General features: G+C 56.2%; 1 protein-coding gene across 3 annotated transcripts in view; it reads right to left on the reverse strand.

The window, feature by feature from the left end:
- Nucleotides 1-2,104: 2,104 nt before the first annotated feature.
- Nucleotides 2,105-18,524, reverse strand: part of Cfap99 (cilia and flagella associated protein 99) — a 33,703-nt gene continuing 17,283 nt past the window's right edge. For 2 of the 3 annotated variants that reach the window (XM_090343915.1, XM_090343916.1), the window contains 13 exons: nucleotides 18,181-18,275; nucleotides 16,614-16,741; nucleotides 15,473-15,650; nucleotides 13,314-13,394; nucleotides 13,112-13,186; nucleotides 11,966-12,037; nucleotides 11,747-11,835; nucleotides 9,560-9,764; nucleotides 5,829-5,970; nucleotides 5,504-5,655; nucleotides 5,165-5,370; nucleotides 2,942-3,098; nucleotides 2,105-2,707 (listed from right to left, as the gene is read on the reverse strand). In XM_090343915.1, coding sequence (XP_090200041.1) covers nucleotides 2,582-2,707; nucleotides 2,942-3,098; nucleotides 5,165-5,370; nucleotides 5,504-5,655; nucleotides 5,829-5,970; nucleotides 9,560-9,764; nucleotides 11,747-11,835; nucleotides 11,966-12,037; nucleotides 13,112-13,186; nucleotides 13,314-13,394; nucleotides 15,473-15,650; nucleotides 16,614-16,741; nucleotides 18,181-18,275 — 1,706 coding nt within the window. In that variant the 3' untranslated portion in view covers nucleotides 2,105-2,581. The remainder of the gene's footprint in view (nucleotides 2,708-2,941; nucleotides 3,099-5,164; nucleotides 5,371-5,503; nucleotides 5,656-5,828; nucleotides 5,971-9,559; nucleotides 9,765-11,746; nucleotides 11,836-11,965; nucleotides 12,038-13,111; nucleotides 13,187-13,313; nucleotides 13,395-15,472; nucleotides 15,651-16,613; nucleotides 16,742-18,180; nucleotides 18,276-18,524) is intronic. The other variant, XM_090343917.1, reaches the window with a different exon arrangement.

The raw sequence follows: 18,524 nt of genomic DNA on the forward strand, positions 1-18,524 counted from the left end.
CGAGGCCCAGGGGTAGGGTGGTATCTTTGAGCTTCCAGATAGCACCCAAACTGAGTTCAGTGCCCTGTGAGGCCCATGCCCTGACTGTGCACAGGCCACTTCTGCACCTACTAACATAGAAAGGCTCGACGCCAGGCCAGAGTCAGAGGCTGGGGACATAGGTAACGTTTCTTTTAAAAACTGAAACTGGGGCCAGAAGTTTGGCGTAGTGGTAGAGTGCTTGCTTAGCATGCATGAAGACCCAGGTTGGACTCCTCAGTATCACATACATAGAACAAGCCAGAAGTCGCACTGAGGCTCAAGTGGTAGAACGCTAGCCTTGAGAAAGTGTGGGGAGCCGGAGCAGCCAAGACGGCGCCTGTCCCCTGCCTCGCTCATTGTATACAAATTTCTTAGTTCCCCTTAGTGGGTGTGTGAGTGCAGAGCCTTTGCTCGCTCTGCTGCGTCTGCGCGTATGACGTCTGCGCGTATGACGTCAGAGGCCTGACCAATCCCGAGTTTTAAAAAGACCTTAGCAGCACAGCAGCCAATGGAAAAAGTCCCGCGTTCTTTGATTGTATATAAGCAGCTGCACTTCCCTGCCCCGCGCCCCTCTGCTTCAAGCCTTCCCTTCAAACGAGTTGCTCTTCATTAATAAAGCGTGATCGAGAAGGATCCTCGTGTGGTGTCCGTTCTTCCCTGCTGGTCAGGGGTGCCGGGCGCCGCAAGAAAGTCCAAGGAGAGTGCTCAGGCCCTGAGCTCAAGGGCCAGAACTGGCAAAAAAAAAAAAAAAAAATTGAGACTGGTGGGAGGGAAATTGGAAGGAAAAACATGAGAAGGGGTATCAAATGTTCAAGAAGTACCCACTACCTGACAAACATAACTGTAACCGCTCTATATGTTGCCGTTACAATAAGGTAATTTTTAAATATTGAGTCTGGGACTTGTAGCCCAGTTTGGCCTCAAAAACTCGCAAGTGCTGGGACTGCACGTGTGCACTACCAGAACTGGCAAGATTCCAGGTGTTGACGTACGTGTGTGTGATCTCGGAGCTTGAACTCTGGACCTGGGGACTTTCCCTGAGCTCTTCAGCTCAAGGATAAGGCTCTACCACTTGAGCCACAGCACCACTTCTGTTTTTCTGGTGGTTAATTAGAAGTAAGACTCTCATGGTCTTTAGTGCCTGGGCTGGCTTTGAACCGCGAGCCTCAGATCTCAGCCTCCTGGGTAGGTAGGATTACAGGGTGAGCCACCACACCCAGCCACTCAGGGCTTTGTGCTTGCTAGGTGTGCACTCTACCACCACCAGGCCACACTCCCTGCTCCTTTTTGTCATTTATGTTCCAGTTACTGAGGGCTGAACTCAAGAACTCACACTCATGGTGACCACTTTCGCTCAAAGCTGACACTCCACCATTTTCTAGATTTTTGCAAGCTGAGAAGATAAACCTTGAAGATTGTCTGCTCAGCTGGCTCTGAACAGAGATTCTCAGGTCTACTGAGATCTGAGAAGGATTTTAGGAGGATTGTAGTCTCCTGAGGATTATAGGCACGAGCCTCCAGTTATTGATGGGAAGTATGATGTCACAAGGCAAGGAGTGAAGACACAGGTAATTTGCCATCTGTCTGTTATATGTTACCAACATAGGCCATAATTTCATGGAATAACCCAGTCAGGTTTGTGTGGACCTGGTGCTCCTGAGCTAGCTCTCAGCAGCCACTCAATCCCGGAGAACTGGATGGGGAAGGGAACCTTGTTAACTGCCAGTGAGTCTGGTGGCCAAGAGTATCCAAGGCCTCCTGGGATGTCTGGTGAAAGGTAACTTGTGCTTGCTGCAAGCAACCCTCCAGACCGCATCCATTGTAGAAGCTGGGAAAAGGCACATGTTCAACCTAGCCAGTGACTCTGGGCACCGTCCCTGAGGCTGTGAAGTGAACGCACTCCCGGAGGGAGGGCTCACACATTGGGCAGGTCCCGAGGTCGCACTATTGCCCTGCCAGTGGGGAGCTCACCCCTCTGAAGGACTTTCTTTGGACCCATCATTATCTGCCCTATTCCTCTACAGCCAATACAGTGGGCTTGAATCACACAACGCAAGATGTAAGAAATTATTGTTTATTTCCTTAAATGCAGTTGAATCTACTCCCAACCTTCCTTCCCCACTTGGTTTGTGGGAGGGTTCTGTAATTGAGGCTGCGCCGGCCGCAGGAGGCCGCCGGGGAGGAGCGCTGCTGTGCGGGGACCTTCGCCCCAGCGGGAAGAATCACGCGCTTTCATCTCACCAGCAGGCCCACGGCGGGCCCTGCCCGGGGCCAGCGGGCCCCACCGGCGCCCGGGCTCCGCTCCGGATTCGGCTGCGCGGGGCGCGGCACAGGGGGGCGGGGGACGCCCTGGGTCGTGAGGAGGGCGGGGCCCCGGGCCAGGGAGGCTCCAGGCCGTGCTGCCACGCCACGTGGGAGGAATCGCGAGCGCTCCATCGAGCACACACACACCAGGGCCTGGCCTGCGCTGTCCCTGTCCAGCCTAGTCTAAGGCAGCCCGGAGGATCGGGGGTGGGGGGGTTCGGGGGCCAGGGGCTGGGGCTGTCCGGGCGAGGGGCGCTCAGGCGGCCTCCAGGCCCCGCGCCCCCGGGAGGTCGTAGCTCTGCTGCCGCGCCCGCAGCCGGCGCTCGCGGCTCCGCTCCAGCTCCTCCAAGTACTGCGCCTCGTGCTGCGCGTCCAGCTGCGCCTGCGGGCGGGAGGGCGCGCGGTGCTCCAAGGCCGCCTCCCGCCTCGTGGCCGCCACTCCACGTGCACCCCGCGGCCTCCCGGGCGCCCCGCGGCCCCGCCCCCCGCCTTCGCCCGCCCCGCGGCCCCGCCCCCGGCCTCCGCCCCGCCCCGCGGCCCCGCCCATCCGGCCCCGCCCCGAGGCCCCGCCCCACACCGAGGCCCCGCCCCGCGGCCCCCCAGCCCCGCCGCTCACCCGGAGACGGGGGCGGCCCGCTCGCGGCGGGGATCGGGGCAGCTGCGCCATCCGCCTCCGGCGCTCGGCCGCCCGCTCCTCGACCCGGCGCCGCAGCTCCAGCACGCGCTCGTCCTGGCAAGGCGGCCCCGCGGCCCGGGCCTTCTTCTCCTCCCACCTGCACCGCACAGCCCCGCTCAGGACCGGCCGCCGGCCGCCGCCCGTCCCGCCCGCCGGCAAGCCGGCCCGCCAGCCTCCTTCCCGTCCTCCTCCGTGGCTCATTTACGTGGACACCAGTCCTGGGTGGAGCGGAGGGCTGCGCGCCGCCCTGAGCGGACTTTGGGGTGGGGGCTGCGGTTGCCCAAGGCTGGCACCCTGCCCGGGAGGGGGGGGGCTCCAGCCCTTCCGGATAGGGCGGAGCGTGTGTGCGTGTGAGAGTGAGTGTGCGCGTGAGAGTGTGTGTGCGCGCGTGCGTGTGTGTTGGACATAAAAGTGTCATGATTTTCCAGCTCAGATCCACTGACTCCCACCCCATGCTTCAAAAAGGCTGTTTGTTTTGTTTTTTGTTTGTTGTTGGTTTGTTGTTGGTTTGTAGCATCCCTGTATCGCCTGCTCCCCTGGCTACGCCCAGGCTGAGGGTACAGGCTCAGCTGCAGGAAGATGCTGCAGCGGCTGGTTGCCTGCGGGCTCGGGAGGCGGCCCTCAAAGCCAGGACAGCACTGGACACCCTGCCGGAGGAGAGGAAGGCTTCGGGGATGTGTGCCCCAGTGGAAGCCACCTGCGGCAGCCTGCCCTCGCACACAGCTGTAGTGCATGCGGCAGAGCAGCAGGTGTCCGGGGTGCCGGCAGGCAGAGTCCACTCCGTCATCCACCCCTCTCCAGTTCCACTCAGACACTTTCTCTGGTGCCGGTGTACTAGTCCTGAGTAGCACTTTCCCCGAGCAGCTGGGCTTCTTGAGTTCTCTGGCCAGGGTCAAAGGCCAGCAAGACCCTGGGTGGCATGGGAGGGCAACCTGTGCACTGGGTTAGCAGGGACACCACATTAGGTTGGAACAGTCACCACAGTGTCTACCCCAGAGCCGTTAACGAAAGTGGGGTGTGTGTGTGCTTGTATGTAACCTAAATTCTGGGTTTAAAAAAGCTTGGGAGTAGGCCGGGTGTTTGGCCTAGTGGTAGAGTGCTTGCCTAGCATGCACGAAGACCCGGGTTTGATTCCTCAGTACCACATACATAGAAAAAAGCCAGAAGTGGTGCTGTGGCTCAAGTGGTAGAGCTCTAGCCTAGAGAAAGTCCAAGGACAGTGCTCAAGCCCTGAGCCCAAGCCCAGGACTGGCAAAAAAAAAAAAAAAGCTTGGGAGAAAAAAAAAAGTTTGGGCGTTTGGCCTCATGCTTGTTTAGCATACATAAAGATCCAAGTTTGATTCCTCAGTACCCCATACATAGAAAAAAAAATGGAAGTGGTGCTGTGGCTCAAGTGGTAGAGCTCTAGCCTTGAGGGAAGAAAAGCCCAAGGAGAGTGCTCAGGCTCTGAATTCAAACCCCAGAACTGCCCCCCAAAAAATGTATATATATATATATATGTATATATATATATATATGAAAAAATGTAACAGTCCAGCAGTCTGGACACTGGTGGCTCACACCTGTAATCCTAGCTACTCAGGAGGCTGAGATTTGAAGATCACAATTTAAGGCTAGTCTGGGCACAAAACTCTGTGAACCTTATCTCTAATAAACCAAAAATCCAGAACTGGAGCTGTGGCTCAGAGTTTAAAAAAAGAAAAAGCTCAAGGATAGTACCTGAGCCCTAGGACCAACACACACGCACGTGCGTGTGCACACACACACACACACACACACACACACACACACAGGTTTTCACAGTCTTGAGTGGCCTGAAGAAATGTGAACAGGATATGCAGACAGTGTTGGGGCTTTTCATGACCATTCCTGGCTGTGTTGCGGTGTTATAGCTATGTGGGACAAGCTGTTTTTAGAAGATTCCTGCTATAGCAGCAATAAAGCAGCAGATGCCTTAAGCTACCTCCAAATGGCTCTGCACACAGACAGCTGGCAACTCATGAAGCACATCTTTGACCTTTGCACCACATCTGTAACCATCACGTAATTTCCTGCCATTTCTAGAATGCCTGAAAATCAACTCATCAAATATGAGGGCACGGGGTCTGCAATCGCCTGTGGCCAGGGTGGGGTGCTGCAATCGCCTGTGGCTCGGGTACGCACCTCAGGGCTGCCGTTCTCCCCATGGCTGCTCGGCACAGGGAGATCTGTTCCACCGTGTTCTGCAGCTCCTGGCTCTTGGCACACTTGCTCTCTAGGATCTGATCTCGCTTCTCTTCCTCCCGGCACCTCTGGGCCTCTTTCAGCAGAACCAGTCGCTCTTGAAGCTCCACAAAAGACATCTCTCCCTCTAGGCCATGGCCAGGGATCTGTGGGGACGGGGGTGGGGGGAGGGACAGTCTGAGGCGGGCAAGCCCAGCTGTGGACGTGGTGAGGGCCTCCCCCCCACCCCCGGCGTGGTGGCCGGGCTGCCCTCCGGGGCTCTGCACTCCACCTCCTCACCTGGGTCAGGTCCACCAGCTTGCTCTTGCGCGTGGGCTGTGTCTCCAGCGTGCGCAGCTGGGAGATGAGCTCACAGCGCTGCCTCTGCTCCTTCTTGGCCTCCGCTGCACTGCGCTGCAGCAGCTCCCGGCTCTCCTCCATCACCTCCTGAACTTGGGGACCAAGCAAGGTGCTGCCAGGGCTAGAGAGGACTTGGGAGGAGCTGCCCCCTGCCAGCCCACCCGCCAACAACATGGGCCTTGATGGCTACAGCAGCTTGCCAGCCAAGGCCCCCAGCAGGGAGGAATGGAGCCAGGAGACACCCCCCCCCCCCCCCCCGCCATACCTATCTGCCGCCGGCACTTTACAAGCTTCATCTGAGCCACCCTGGCATTCTTCTGCGACTCTATCACCTGCTCCACCAGCTCCTTCAGGCACCTGTCTTCCTGCAGACGCCTCTTAGCACACTGCAACATCAGCTTTGCCGTCTGCTCAGACAGAAGACCTGCTACCGTGAGAGCTGGCGGGGTCCCACGTGCCGCCCAGTCCAGTCTCTAGCCACTCCAGGGGCAGGGACCTCCCAGGGGAAGTTCCACCTCACATCCTCCTTCCTTCCTCCTTTTTGTTCTTTTAAGCTGTGCAATATGTGGTGTTGTGGCAGCCCTAGAGACCTACGTACATAGTGATGTAAAATGAAGGGGCGGGAAAGGATGTAGGAACTTGGTACTGTACTGTATTTTGTACTGTGATCTTTTTTAAATTTTTTTTTCCAGTCTTGGGCTTGAGCTCAGGGCCTGAGCACTGTCCTTCGGCTTCCTCAAGGCTAGCGCTCTACCACTTGAGCCACAGCACCACTTCCAGCTTTTTCTATGTATGTGATACCGAGGAATGTAACCAGGTCTTCATGCATGCTAGGCAAGCACTTTTCCCACTAGGCCAAACTCCTGGCCCTATATTGTAATCTCAAAGCTGTCCTAAAATATATGATTTAAGAAGTTACTTTTGGGCTGGGAGTTCAAGCCCCAAGATTGGCAAAAAAAAAAAAAAAAAAAAAAAGAAGCTAAGGGACAGTGCCAAGGTCCTGAGTTCAAGCCCTTCTTCCACCAGCACACATAAAAAAAGAATGAGCAAAGACAGAAAGATGTCTAAACAATCTTGGCCCCTTCCTGAGCTGAGCTCTAGGAATCCTGGCCTGCCACACTCTCTGGAACCAGGGCACAAAGGGTCGGGGCCCTGGGCGTGAGAAGAGGCCCACCAGAACCGCTAAGCTTTGCCAAGGCAGGGTCTGGAAGTGTCACAGAGGAGGCATCAGCTTGGGAGCTAGGCATGATGCCAATTAAGAGGCCATCTTTCCTCTGGGCCTGCAGAGGTCTGATAGGTAAATAAACTCAAGGTAAAGCTGGCAATCTCCGCCTCCTTTGCAACCCTTCTACATGAGGTCATCTTTGGCCGACTGGGTTCCAGCCTTGCTCAGTGCTGCCTGCAGGCCTGTCAGTCACTTAATGTTCGTAATTGCCCCTTTGAGGCTGAGGGCAAGGATAGATGCCAAGACTTTGGGGACATCACCGCCTGCTTCCACACCCTGCTGCAGTGCCTGCAACCTGAAGGAACTGACCCCACCTGGCCTTTCTGTCGTCTCCTGCAGCTACCCAGGATTTCCACAGCCACAGGTCTGAGAGACAAGCATCTGGAGACATGGGTGCTGCGAAAGCCTTCCAGAATCAGCTTGTTCTCTAACACCAGTTCCTCAAAAGAAGGCAACCAACTCCTGCTTCTCCTGCTTCCCCAGTACCGTGCTGAGTGAATCCCTGCCCTGCTTTCTACCGTTACTTTTTCCAGTTGGTTTTCAGGTGAGTGGCTAAGCTGGTCTGCTAGGACTCTAGGCAGCCAGGCCCTTCTGGCCTAGAACTCTAGTAACAAGATCTGTGGACTGTAAGTTCTTCCTCCGTTACCCTGTCCAGCCATTATCTGGGCAACCCTGGCTTCCTCTTTTTTATGACTTTTTTTTTTGGTATTAGTTAGTATTTTGGTATTAGATAGTCTTGCCATATCTTCGGTGAGACTGGGTGGGTGTGATGAGGGGGCAAGGGCACAGAAAGGGAGGTGACCTCGGTAGCAGCCCAGTGTCACAGGTCAGCTGAGGGAGGAAAGGGGCACATGGTAGAAGTGGGGGACAAGCACCGGTGTTCGGTGAGCCATGAGCGTGTACCTGCCCTGTGGTAAGGTTGGCATCGCCAGGGAAGTGAGTGGCAGAACCGCCAGGTGGCCTGAGTTTAGGGTCACAAGCTTAGTATTTCTTCTGATGGAAACCTCAGACCCGAGTCCCTCCTGAAATGGCTTAGGAGCCAGAGATGACTAACGTATGGCTGAGCTCACTTCTGGGGCGGGGGTCCACCATGTTCCCAGGACAAGGTATCACCCACACCAGGCCTACTGCTGGGCCTGGCTCCATGGTCAAGTTTAGTGTGTGTGAGGCCCTGAGTTTGATCCCCCATGCGTGCAAGCACACTGCACACACATGGCATGCTGTAGGATAATAGTTTGTGACAGGAGCCAGAAGGAAAACTTCAAGAAATCAGACCCAACACCTTGGTGGATGAACTCAAGGGAGGGTTCCCATGGCAACCGGCCCGGCTGCTAGAGCTGGGGCTGAACTTGGCTGGCTGCTCTGCACAGCTCTCTTTGTGACAACAGGCGGAAAAGAGTTTTAGGGATGGCACTGATGACTCGCGCCCGAGATCCTCTACCCAGAAGGTTGAGATCAAAGTCAGCCAGGCACAAAAGACCATGAAACTTTATCTCCAATTAACCACAGAAAACCACTGTGCTCCAGGGGTAGAGTGGTAGCCTTGAGCTGAAGAGCTCAGGGACAGCACCCAGGCCCAGAGTCAAAGCCCCACGACGGACCCACCAAAAAAAAAAAAAAAAAAAGCTGGAAGTGGTGCTGTGACTCAAGAGGTAGAGTGCCAGTCTTGAGCAAAAAATAAATTCAGGGACAGTGTCCAGGTCCTGAGTTCAAGTCCCAGGACTGACCAAAGAACCAAAAAATTTTACTCAATAGAACTACTTATTTACGTACATAGTTTATCAAATTATTTTAAAAGCATAGGGGCCGGGAGTTTGGCCAAGTGGTAGAGTGCTTGGCTAGCATGCATGAAGGCCTGGGTTTGATTCCTCAGTACCACGTACATAAAAAAAAAAGTTGGAAGTGGTGTGTGGTTCAAGTGGTAGAGCTCTAGCCTTGAGATAACTCAAGGACAGTGCTCGGGACTAGCAAAAAAGAAAAGAAAAGAAAAGGATAAAATTAGTTCAGTGAAAAATATAATCAAATAGTTTCAGATACAGTTCAATGTATTGATTGATTCAAGGTATTAGAGAAGGAAAAACTGCCACTAATCCACAGATGCTAACAAGTGACATCAAAACCCAGCACCTGGGCCTGGATGCGTGGCCTAGAGGTGGAGTGCTTGTCTAGCATGCACAGAGACCGGATTCCATTCCTCAGTACCACATACATAGAAAAAAGCTAGAAGTGGTGCTGAGGCTCAAGTGGTAGAGTTCTAGCCTTGAGAAAGTCCAAGGACAGTGCTCAGGTCCTGAGCTCAAGCCCAGGACTGGCAAAAAAACAAAACAAAACAAAACAAACAAAAACCCCACAGCACCTGGGGCTGGGAATGTGGCTTAGTGTTAGAATGCTTCATGAAGCCCTGGGTTTGATTCTTCAGTACCATATAAACAGAAAAAGGTAGAAGTAGCTCTTTGGCTCAAGTGGTAGGGCGCTAGCCTTGAGCACAGAGAGGGTGAGGGGTAGAGCCCAGGCCCTGAGTTCGGACTGTCAAACAAACAAAACCACCCTTACATTCGACTAGGACCTCAGGTAAACTCCAGTACCACCAACCAACCAGCAACCATCGCAACCCTTGCTGCAGTGAGGACAGCGAGACGCGGTCCTCGTGTGGCGCTAGGAGGGGACAGCTCAGGGTCACCCGGGAAGCAGTGGCCGCAGGAGCTGCCCTGGCACAGGCCCTCGGCTTCTCTGTGGCCGTGGCTTGTCACACCCGCCTGCCATGCCGTCACCTCTTCCCTCTTCTGGTCGGCTTCCTGCTTCTTCGACAGGGTGAGGTTCTGCCGTGCCAGGATGGCCTCCTCGCGGCTGAGCTTGCCCTGCAGCCGCCGGCACTCGCTCACAGCCTGCTGTTCCTCCCGGTCCTGTGCCTGCATCTTCTTCTGCCATTCCAGGAACTCCGAGAAGTCCCCACACCCGTCCATCAGCTTGTCCACCCTGAGAGAGAGGGGGAGAGGCCCCGAGGGCTCCTCCTCCGGTCCCGGGTACCCAGAGACCACAGGCTCCCCTTGGGGGTCCTCTCCTGGGCGGGCTTCCGTGACTCGTGCCAGGAACAGCGCTTGCCTCCACCCCACAAGCCACCCAGTCCTTCCGGGCCTCTATCCACCGGCTGCCTTCTTCTCTCCACCCGTCTGTCCGTCCCCTCACCCCCTGCCCGGCCTCTTGCTCCGGCACCTGGTAAGCCACCTAAGTGCTCACCCACAGCCCAACTCACAGACACAGAAGGGCGAAGTAGTGGGTGGCAGGTGAAGTCCCCTCCCCCGGCCCCCATGCCGTCCAGCTCTGGCAAGGCCAGCAGCAAGGAGTCCAGGGCATCTCCCCCTAGTCTCCAAGTCTTGCTAAGTCTTTTCCTGCACTGAGCTGGGATTATTTCTGTAAAATGTGGCCCTGAGCTGGCACAGGCTGTCAGCCACTCCAACCTCGTAGGCCACGGGCCTGGACAGGACAGGACCCCGCTGACACTGTGACGTCCCCACTCCTGCATGCTATGGGCATCTTCTTTTTCTATGCTGATCGCTTGACTCTGGGTGGCCGCCCCTTCCTACCCCACCTACCCTCCTAGGAGGGACAGAGCAGGGCTGAGTTCTCCCATGTCAGCGATTGCACTAGCCATGTCTCTGTGGTGAGGCCTCCAAGCAACCCAAGGCAGCAGGCCCGCAGGAGCCTGGGCACTGCTCCAACAACTGCGGCTTTTCTTTCTTCTCCACGTCCTCACCCTGTTTCTCCCCTCCTTGGCCACGGGACCAGGGCTGAGCCACAGGGCTGGACTCGAGCGATTCCAAGCAAGAAAGCCAGAACAGTGGTCTCAACCTGTGTTCAGAATTCCAGCGGTCCTCCTGGGGCAGAGACACTGGCACCACCCGGAATGTCAGGGGTCCCCTGAGGCCCCAAGCTGCAGTCCTGACTCCAACGTCTTCCCAAGGGTGGGAAGGTGTGGGTGTGGTTGAAGGCAAAGGAATGGAATCTCTGTCTGTCTGTCTGTCTGTCTATCATCTACTGGTGGTACAGGGATGGAGCTCAGGCTCTTGCGCTTGCTAGGCCAAGGCTTCATCTCAACTATGAAGGCTTGCTGCACAGGCAGGATTGTATCAGTGTCTGGAAGGGTGAGGCCCCTGTGACCGGAGACCCTGTGCTCTGGGAGCTGTCTACACAAAACGGAGGCCGGAGTGGCTGCCCGGGGCGAGCAGGCTGGGCCAAAGAAAGGCTGACTACGCAATGGAAGTTTAGGAACGTGGGAGCAGCAGCCCCTTTTGAGTTGTAGGTCCTTTTCCCATAGGGGATCCGAGCTTGAGGACTGGGAGCGGACCCAGACATTGTGGGCTATGTACTCGGTCTCCATCTGCTGCTCTGGGCCATCTCTCAGCCCCAGGGAGGGGAGAAGTAAGGGTTGGGCCATTGTCCCCAGTCGGAGGTCCTGCCTGCACACAAAGCCTCAAAGAAGCCACTGGAATGCGGCTGAGGGTCCCGGCTGCCTGGCAGGGGACGATGCTGGAACTCGTGGCTCTGCCTCGCAGCCCTGTGTGTCTTTTTATTTATGTTCTTGAGTATGTCCCGGAGTTCCACGAGCCTCTGGCAAGAACCCAGGGGCGGGCTCATGGAAACCACGGCTTCTAGTCCACTGATGTGTTGCACAGGTAAAAACAATTGGGAGGGCAGCTGGCACTGCACACTTGCTGATAGAAGGAACACACACACACACACACACACACACACACACGCACACACACACACGCACCTGTTGTCAGAGCTGTGTTATTGAAGAAGAATGTAGGAGAAACTGAGTTTGGTTTTCCCTTTAACATCCTGGGACCTTCCCCTGCTGGTGGGTGGGGCCGGAGGGAGGTGAAGATGCCTGTGCTGCCCCTGCCCGCCCCCACTCACCTCTGCAGCTCCTTCTCCACCTGCCCACCCCCACTTACCTCTGCAGCTCCTTCTCCACTTGCCGCTGGTATAAAGCGCCTTCCCGGAGAATGGTAGCTGTGTTCAGCTTCACAGGGATGTTGTCAGGCTGTGAGGGAAGGGAATGGGAAGCAAGGGCCCCGCCATCTTGCCCTCCCTGCTTGCCCCGCACTTCTGTGGGGTCCCAAGCCCCTCAGTTTCCACTCTGAGAGGTGGGGAGCCCAGGGCTCCTCACTTACCTTGTAGAAGGTCAGCTTTGGAGTTCTGCGGATACGGGGTGCAGATTGAAACTGTGGCTGCTTCTTGGAGTCCTGAGGAAGTTAAGCAGAGACGCCTGGCATCTGTGCCCACTAGGTGCCGCCAAGCCTGGCTCAGCACCCTGGGAAGCCACCCCCGCCCCTCCATCTTCACGCCAGTGTCTCCTTTTGGACTCCCAGGTCAGCACGGCCTGGCCGTAGGGCTCCTTCCCTCAGCTGCCCATCAGGGCTAGCCCCAGGCCTGGGACTAGGCTTCTCCCTGGCTTCCCTTTCTTCTTCCCCTTGACACATGGGGACACCGCACACCCCTGTGGGGGACTAGCTGCTTAAAGGTGCCAGCCCTCCCCTGGTGTTCAGAACAGCTCGTCTCCAGGCAGCTGGGCAGCGGGGGCGCCATAGAGGCCCTCTGAGGATGCCTACTGCCCAAGTGGCAGCCTTCTTGTCCTGCTCCCTGGCTCTTCCTGGCTGGCTTCCCTTGCTTTTAGAAATATATAGACTGCTCAGTGTGAGGCGTCACGCACGCACACAGCTTGGTTCGTCTGCTCCAGAATCACTCCCAGCCTTATTCCAGGATGCATACAAGCTGTGTATTGTGTCTCCATTGCAAGGGTTTTGAGAAGGACTTCTTTTGAGTTCAGAGAGGGACTGGCTGCTACGCCTGAGCTTTTCTGCTCGAGGACAGTGCTCTGCGACACTCCTGGTTTTCTGGTTGTTAACTGGAGATAAGAGTCTCATAGACTTTCCTGCCCAGGCAACTTTAAACGGGGATCCTCAGATCGCAGCCGCCGGTGTAGCTAGGATTACATGGGTAAGCCACCAGCGTCCAACAGAAGAACTTTTTTTTTTTTAGTACTGGCGTTTGTATTCAGTGCCTTGTACTTGCTAGTCTAGAGCTTTATCGCTTGAGCCATGACTCTAGCCTGGCTTTTTGCTGGTTCTTTTTAGAGATGGAGTCTAGTGAGCTCTTCTTTCCAGGCTAGCCTTGAATCTCAATCCTCTAGATCTTAGCCTCCTCAGTAGCTAGGACTACAGGCATGAGCCACCTGCACTCAGCTTAGGGGGAACATTTTTATAATGGAAGAAGCTCTCACTTTCAAGATTGGCTTTGACTTGGCAACCGGGCCTTACCTGTGTTGGCAGCTCCTTGTGGGCCCTGGGCATGGCACACTGCAGCTCCTTCATGTTTGCACTCAGCAGCAGCTCCTGCCAGGACATCGCAAAGCTCATCCCGCTGGCTTCCACCCAGTGACCTTGGGTGCCCCACCTTCTCTCTTCCCGTCCCCCCACTCTGCCTGCTGGGACTCAGGGGAAGCAGGCTCAGGGTACCCACCTCAGCCTTCCTGCGGTTGCTTCTCTTGGTCATCTGCAGCAGCTCCAGCTCCTTGGGCTCCTTGTAGGTGCTCTGAGGGATCTGGTGGGGCAGAGGGAAGAAGGCATTGTGGGCAGTACCTGGAGGGTCAGGCCAGCAGCTGCCTTGTGGCCTGGAACAGAGGTGCATATGGGCAGGGTAGGCAGAGGGAGATGTGAGTCCAGTGCCACATGGGCATGTCACCAGCCAGATGGGATGGCTGGTTCCCCTGCGGAGGGAACGCAGGACCACGTAGGACTGCAGCTCTTCTCAGGAGGCTTTTCCTGGGACGTCTGCAGAACCCTGACTTGGCTTCTTATCACCTTTATTTGCACTACTTTTTCTACTTTTTTTTTTTTGCCAGTTCTGCAGTTAGAACTCAGGGCCTGAGCACTGTCCTTGGACTTTCTCAAGGCTAGCACTCTACCACTTGAGCCACAGTACCATTTCTGGCTTTTTTCTATGTATGTGGTACCGAGGAATTGAATCCAGGTCTTCGTGCATGCTAGGCAAGCACTCTACCACTAGGCCAAACTCCCGGCCCCTGCACTACTTTTTCTTAGCAGCATTTTACTTACCTCTTTTTTGTTTTTTTGTCTGAATCTCCCCTAGAAAGCAAGTCCTGTGCAGACCAAGTGCCTGACACATCTTAGGCACTCAGGAACAATGAATGGGTAAGTGGGGTAAGGGAGCCCTGGAAATGGGTCAGGCTAGGGAGGTAGAGAGTTTCAATCTCTGGTTACAGCACTGTCATTCTGGACCTCAGGGAAAGAGGACATTCACCAATGTCCCACAGTGAGGGGACGATGGCTGTGCCAGGCTGAGTCAAGAGAGGCAGGGGCGGCTGGCAAATGGATGGGAAAAGGATAATGGTCACTGAGAAGTTGTATGTCTGACATGCTAAAGATCCTGAAGTTAGGGCAACTGTGGGGTACCTAACCACTCATGCATTTATTCTTCCATCCACCCACCTACCTATCTACCACCCACCCACCCATCCGCCCACCCCCCCATATACCCAGCTGTCCACCACCCATCCACCTACCTGTCCCCCACCCACCCAGCTATCCACCTAACCTTCCACCAACCAACCTGTCTTCCTTACCATCCACCCATCTACTCGCCCACTCATCTACGTACCCACCCACCCACGCATCTATCCACCCATCTACCCATCACTCACCCATTATCCATCCATCCATCCATCCATCCATCCATCATCTACTTATTCACCCATTACTCACTCTCATCTACCCAATCTCCTATCCATATATCTTCCTATCCACCCACACACCCACACACCATTCCAGCTACCTACCCATCACCCTTACGTCTTACCATTGGTCAATCTAACAAGTATTTACAAAAGCTCTGTTCTGAGTCAGGACTATTCCAGCAGCATTATGAACAAATAAAAGAGACAGTGTCTGGTATAGGAAACAAATAGTACCAATAGTAGGCAGATGTACAAAATAGATCTCTCTCTCTCTCTCTCTCTCTTTCTCTCTCTCTCTCTCTCTCTCTCTCTCTCTCTCTCTCTCTCTCTCTCTCTCTCTCTCTCTCTCTCTCTCTCTCTCTCTCTCTCGTCAGTTGTGGGCCTAGGAGCTGTCTCTGAACTCTTCAGCTCAAGGCTACCATCTTATCCCTTGAGCCACAGTGCCACTTCTGGTTTTCTGGTGGTTAACTGGAGATAAGAGTCTCATGGAGGGCCGGGAGTTTGGCCTAGTGGTTAAAGTGCTTGCCTAGCATGCATGAAGACCTGGGTTCGATTCCTCGGTACCACATACATAGAAAAAAGCTGGAAGTGGTGCTGAGGCTCAAGTGGTAGAGCTCTAGCCTTGAGAAAGTCCAAGGACAGTGCTCAGGCTCTGAGCTCAAGCCCAGGACTGGCAAAAAAAAAAAAAAAGAAAAAAAGAGTCTCATGGACACCTGTGCCCTGGCTGGCTTTGAACCACGATCCTCAGATCTTAGCCTCCTGAGTAGCTAGGATTCCAGGTGTGAGCCTGGCTCCCAGGTGCCCTTTCTAAGGTGGGCAGTCAGTCATTAAATGTTCCTGGGCTGGACCCATGTGCCCTTGGCCCTCCCCACAGCTTATTCTCCCAGCTTGGACATCCTGGGCTCTGAGCAGGTGCCTGGTTTACCTGTTTGGGCTTGGCCATAGCAGGGATGGGCTCAGGTACTGGAATAGCACGGGGCTTGGGAAGGGTCAGGTTGAACTCCTTGGGGGTGGTGACCTTGATCTTAGTCTTGGAGGGAAAGGAGGAGGTGGCTGACTCCCCTTCCAGCCGGTGGACCAGCTCCTGTATCTCTGGCTGCCATCTTGAAAGTAAAAGTAGAGAAGGCCCTGGAGGTCACTAAAGGGGGTCTCTCTGAGGGATGGATGGCCACTCTCCTCTAACCACCATAACCTCAGGACCCCCATTCACAGGTGAGTGAACTAAAGGCCAGAGGCCCTGTCCAGGGGAGCTCAGAGGCCAGGACTCTGCAGGATGCTGCAGGAATCTGGAGTGCTCTGATGATCAGCAGCTGCTGGGGGCTGCAGCTCATCTAGGCAGAGCAGCTGGCACCAGTGCAGGGAGCTGGGGGCTGGGGTGGGGAAGCATGCTCTGGAGCTGAGCTGTTGGGAACAGGTGGAGGGGCTGTGGGAGTTGGGTGAGGGAAGGGGAAGGTCTTGGCCCTGCAGAGCCCTGTTATCCTCCCACATAGCCTCCTGTGGCAGGCTGTGGAGCACGAGTCTAGGGAGGGCCTTGCTAGACCAGCTCTCCAGCCTGTCCCCGTTCCCTCAGGCCCTGCATCATCTAGAGACCTGGGGTACACAGGGAAGGGAAACTGGAGCGCAGGCAAAACCAAGGCTCTGTCTTTAAGGGAGGGGGTTGTGGTAGGTCTGGTTCCAGAGCTGGCTGGAGAGGCTGGGGGCAGGCAGGGGGTTTGGGGGCAGGGTCTGTCTGTCTCCTCAATCTGCTGGAGGCCTCAGGGGTCCACTGGTACACAGGACCTCCCCTCAAAAAAGTAGCTGCTCCAGGGACCGCACTCGGAGCTGCCTCACATGGCTGTCATGTAGGAAGTCATCCCTGGGTCTGTCCCCAGGGAGACAGGGGATCCAGATACCTTCAGAGGGGGACTAGCAAGCCCAGCTGCGGCTGAGGACAGCTGGGGCTTGCGACCTCGCTGAGCCTCCCAGCCTGACAGAGGTCCTGAGAGGGGAAGATGGAAGGGGGCCCGATGCCCAGCGAGGTGCCCAGCCAGCAAGGTGCCTGAAGTGGGGTGGTGACACCTGCCTACCTCATCAGGGGCTCGATCCAGTTCTCCTTCACATGGGTTGTCTCATACACGAGGCTCCACTCGTCCTTGATCCATGAGCACAGGTTTAAAGGGCTGAAGAAGAATCTGAGGAACTGAGCAGGGGAATCCTGAGGGGCGGAAGATGGGCCCCGGTGCCCCACGGGTGAGTCAGGGCAGAGCGTGTCCATCCGGGTCCTAGACTCACAGCTCAAGATGGCCACCGTCAGGACCGTCCCTCCCCCACAGCACCCTGGCAGAGAGGGGGCCAGGCCCCTGCCCACCTCTGCCAGCTGCATGGGTGACCCTATGTTCTCCCCTCACTCCCAGTGTCTGGAGACACACCTCCAGACACACGCATCAGAGCACATGGGGCGGGGAGACGATGGGAATCCACCTGTCTCTCCAGTTGGGCTCTGGAATTCTGAGACCGAAACTACCATTTTTCTGCAGCCCTGGCCTGTTGCCACGTATCGCAGAAAGAGGGTCTGGAAAGCCCCCTGCCACCTCAGGAAGCCAGGGGGACCCCGCTTTCCCTGGCCCTGTGCGGCCCTGGATGCTGGATGGCTTGGGGCCAGTCTTGTGGGCATCTGCAGACTTCCTTCCAGCTCTTGTTCCCAAGTCTCCCCCTTCTGACTCGGGAAGGCACAGGCCTGGTTTAGCTCCCCAGGGAGAAGCCAGCACCTTGGGCACTAGAAGATGACCTTGCCAGAGCGAGGCAGACTGTCAGCTGGCCGGGAGGGATGCAGTCCTGCACAGCCAGGGCAAAGGCTCAGCCCCCAGCCTTTGCATGAGGGGCAGTTAAGTCTGGGGTCCCCTGAGGGCTGCCTGGAGGGTCACCAGGAAGCTGAGGTATCCCGGTCTGAGGGACCCATCCAACTGAGGGAAACCCCTCAGCAGGCAGCCTGGGGACTGTCACACTGACCACCAGCGCGCCTGGAGGGCAGGGAGCACACCTGGAAGAGCTGGGCTGCTGCCTGGCCAGGCCTCGGGTCGCTGTGGGCTCCTCTGTCCCCAGCCTCCTGCCTCCTCTTGGCCTCCACACCCTCAGTACACAAAGTCCCTTGGGGAGCTTTCACAACAACCCCGAGCTGCTGCCCCCACCCGAGACCCCCATCAGGGTCCCCAGGACCCTGCAGACTGTCCCCACTGCCTTCTCAGCTGGGCTGTGGCCCCCAGCCCCTAGAGCAACTCAACAAAGCCACTTTCTCACCCCGGCCCCTGCTGGAGTGGAGGTAGGTCTGGAAACGTTCCCTGGCTGCCTGGGGGGGTTCCTTCACCAGTGGGTAAGGAGTGGGGGTCCTGGCTGGCAGCAGGACTGTCACCCTCTGTCCCACGACCATACCTCCCACAATGGCGGGCTGTGTTCTCTGTGTTCCTCATGATGTCACCTCTGCGAGATCCCTGCTCCCTCCTCACCTGCCCTGCCCTCCCTGCAGTCATGAACGAGGGACACCCCCTCAGTGCCACAGGCATGGCGGTGCCAGCCAGATGTTACACAGGCCTGCATGGCAGGACTCTCTGGGCCTGATCCTCAGCCCCCATGGGGGGGGAGTCAGAGATGACTCACCTTGCACATCTTGCTCACTGACTGGGACTTGATGATGTTGCAGAAGAGCTGAAAGCCGAGCTCCTCCAGCTGGAAGGTGGCCAGGTAGCAGATCACTGAGGGAAGAGGGAGGGGTGAAGGTTTCCGTCCTGCAGGGGGCTCTGGCATGTTACCCTGGGGGACTCTGCCCAAGGCTGAAGGCCTTAGGGTGTGGAGGACCAGCAAAACCTCCTGCCTGGAGGCTGGGTGCTGGTGGCTCACACCTGTAATCCTAGCTACCTAGCCACTCAGGAGGCTGAGATCTGAGGGTCAAGTTGCAAAACTATCCTTGGGAAGAAAAACCCAGTTAACCAACCAAAAAACAA

Source organism: Megascapheus bottae, chromosome 13 (genome assembly GCF_031878675.1).
Source record: "Megascapheus bottae isolate mThoBot1 chromosome 13, mThoBot2.hap1, whole genome shotgun sequence".
Taxonomy (NCBI): Eukaryota; Metazoa; Chordata; class Mammalia; order Rodentia; family Geomyidae; genus Megascapheus; species Megascapheus bottae.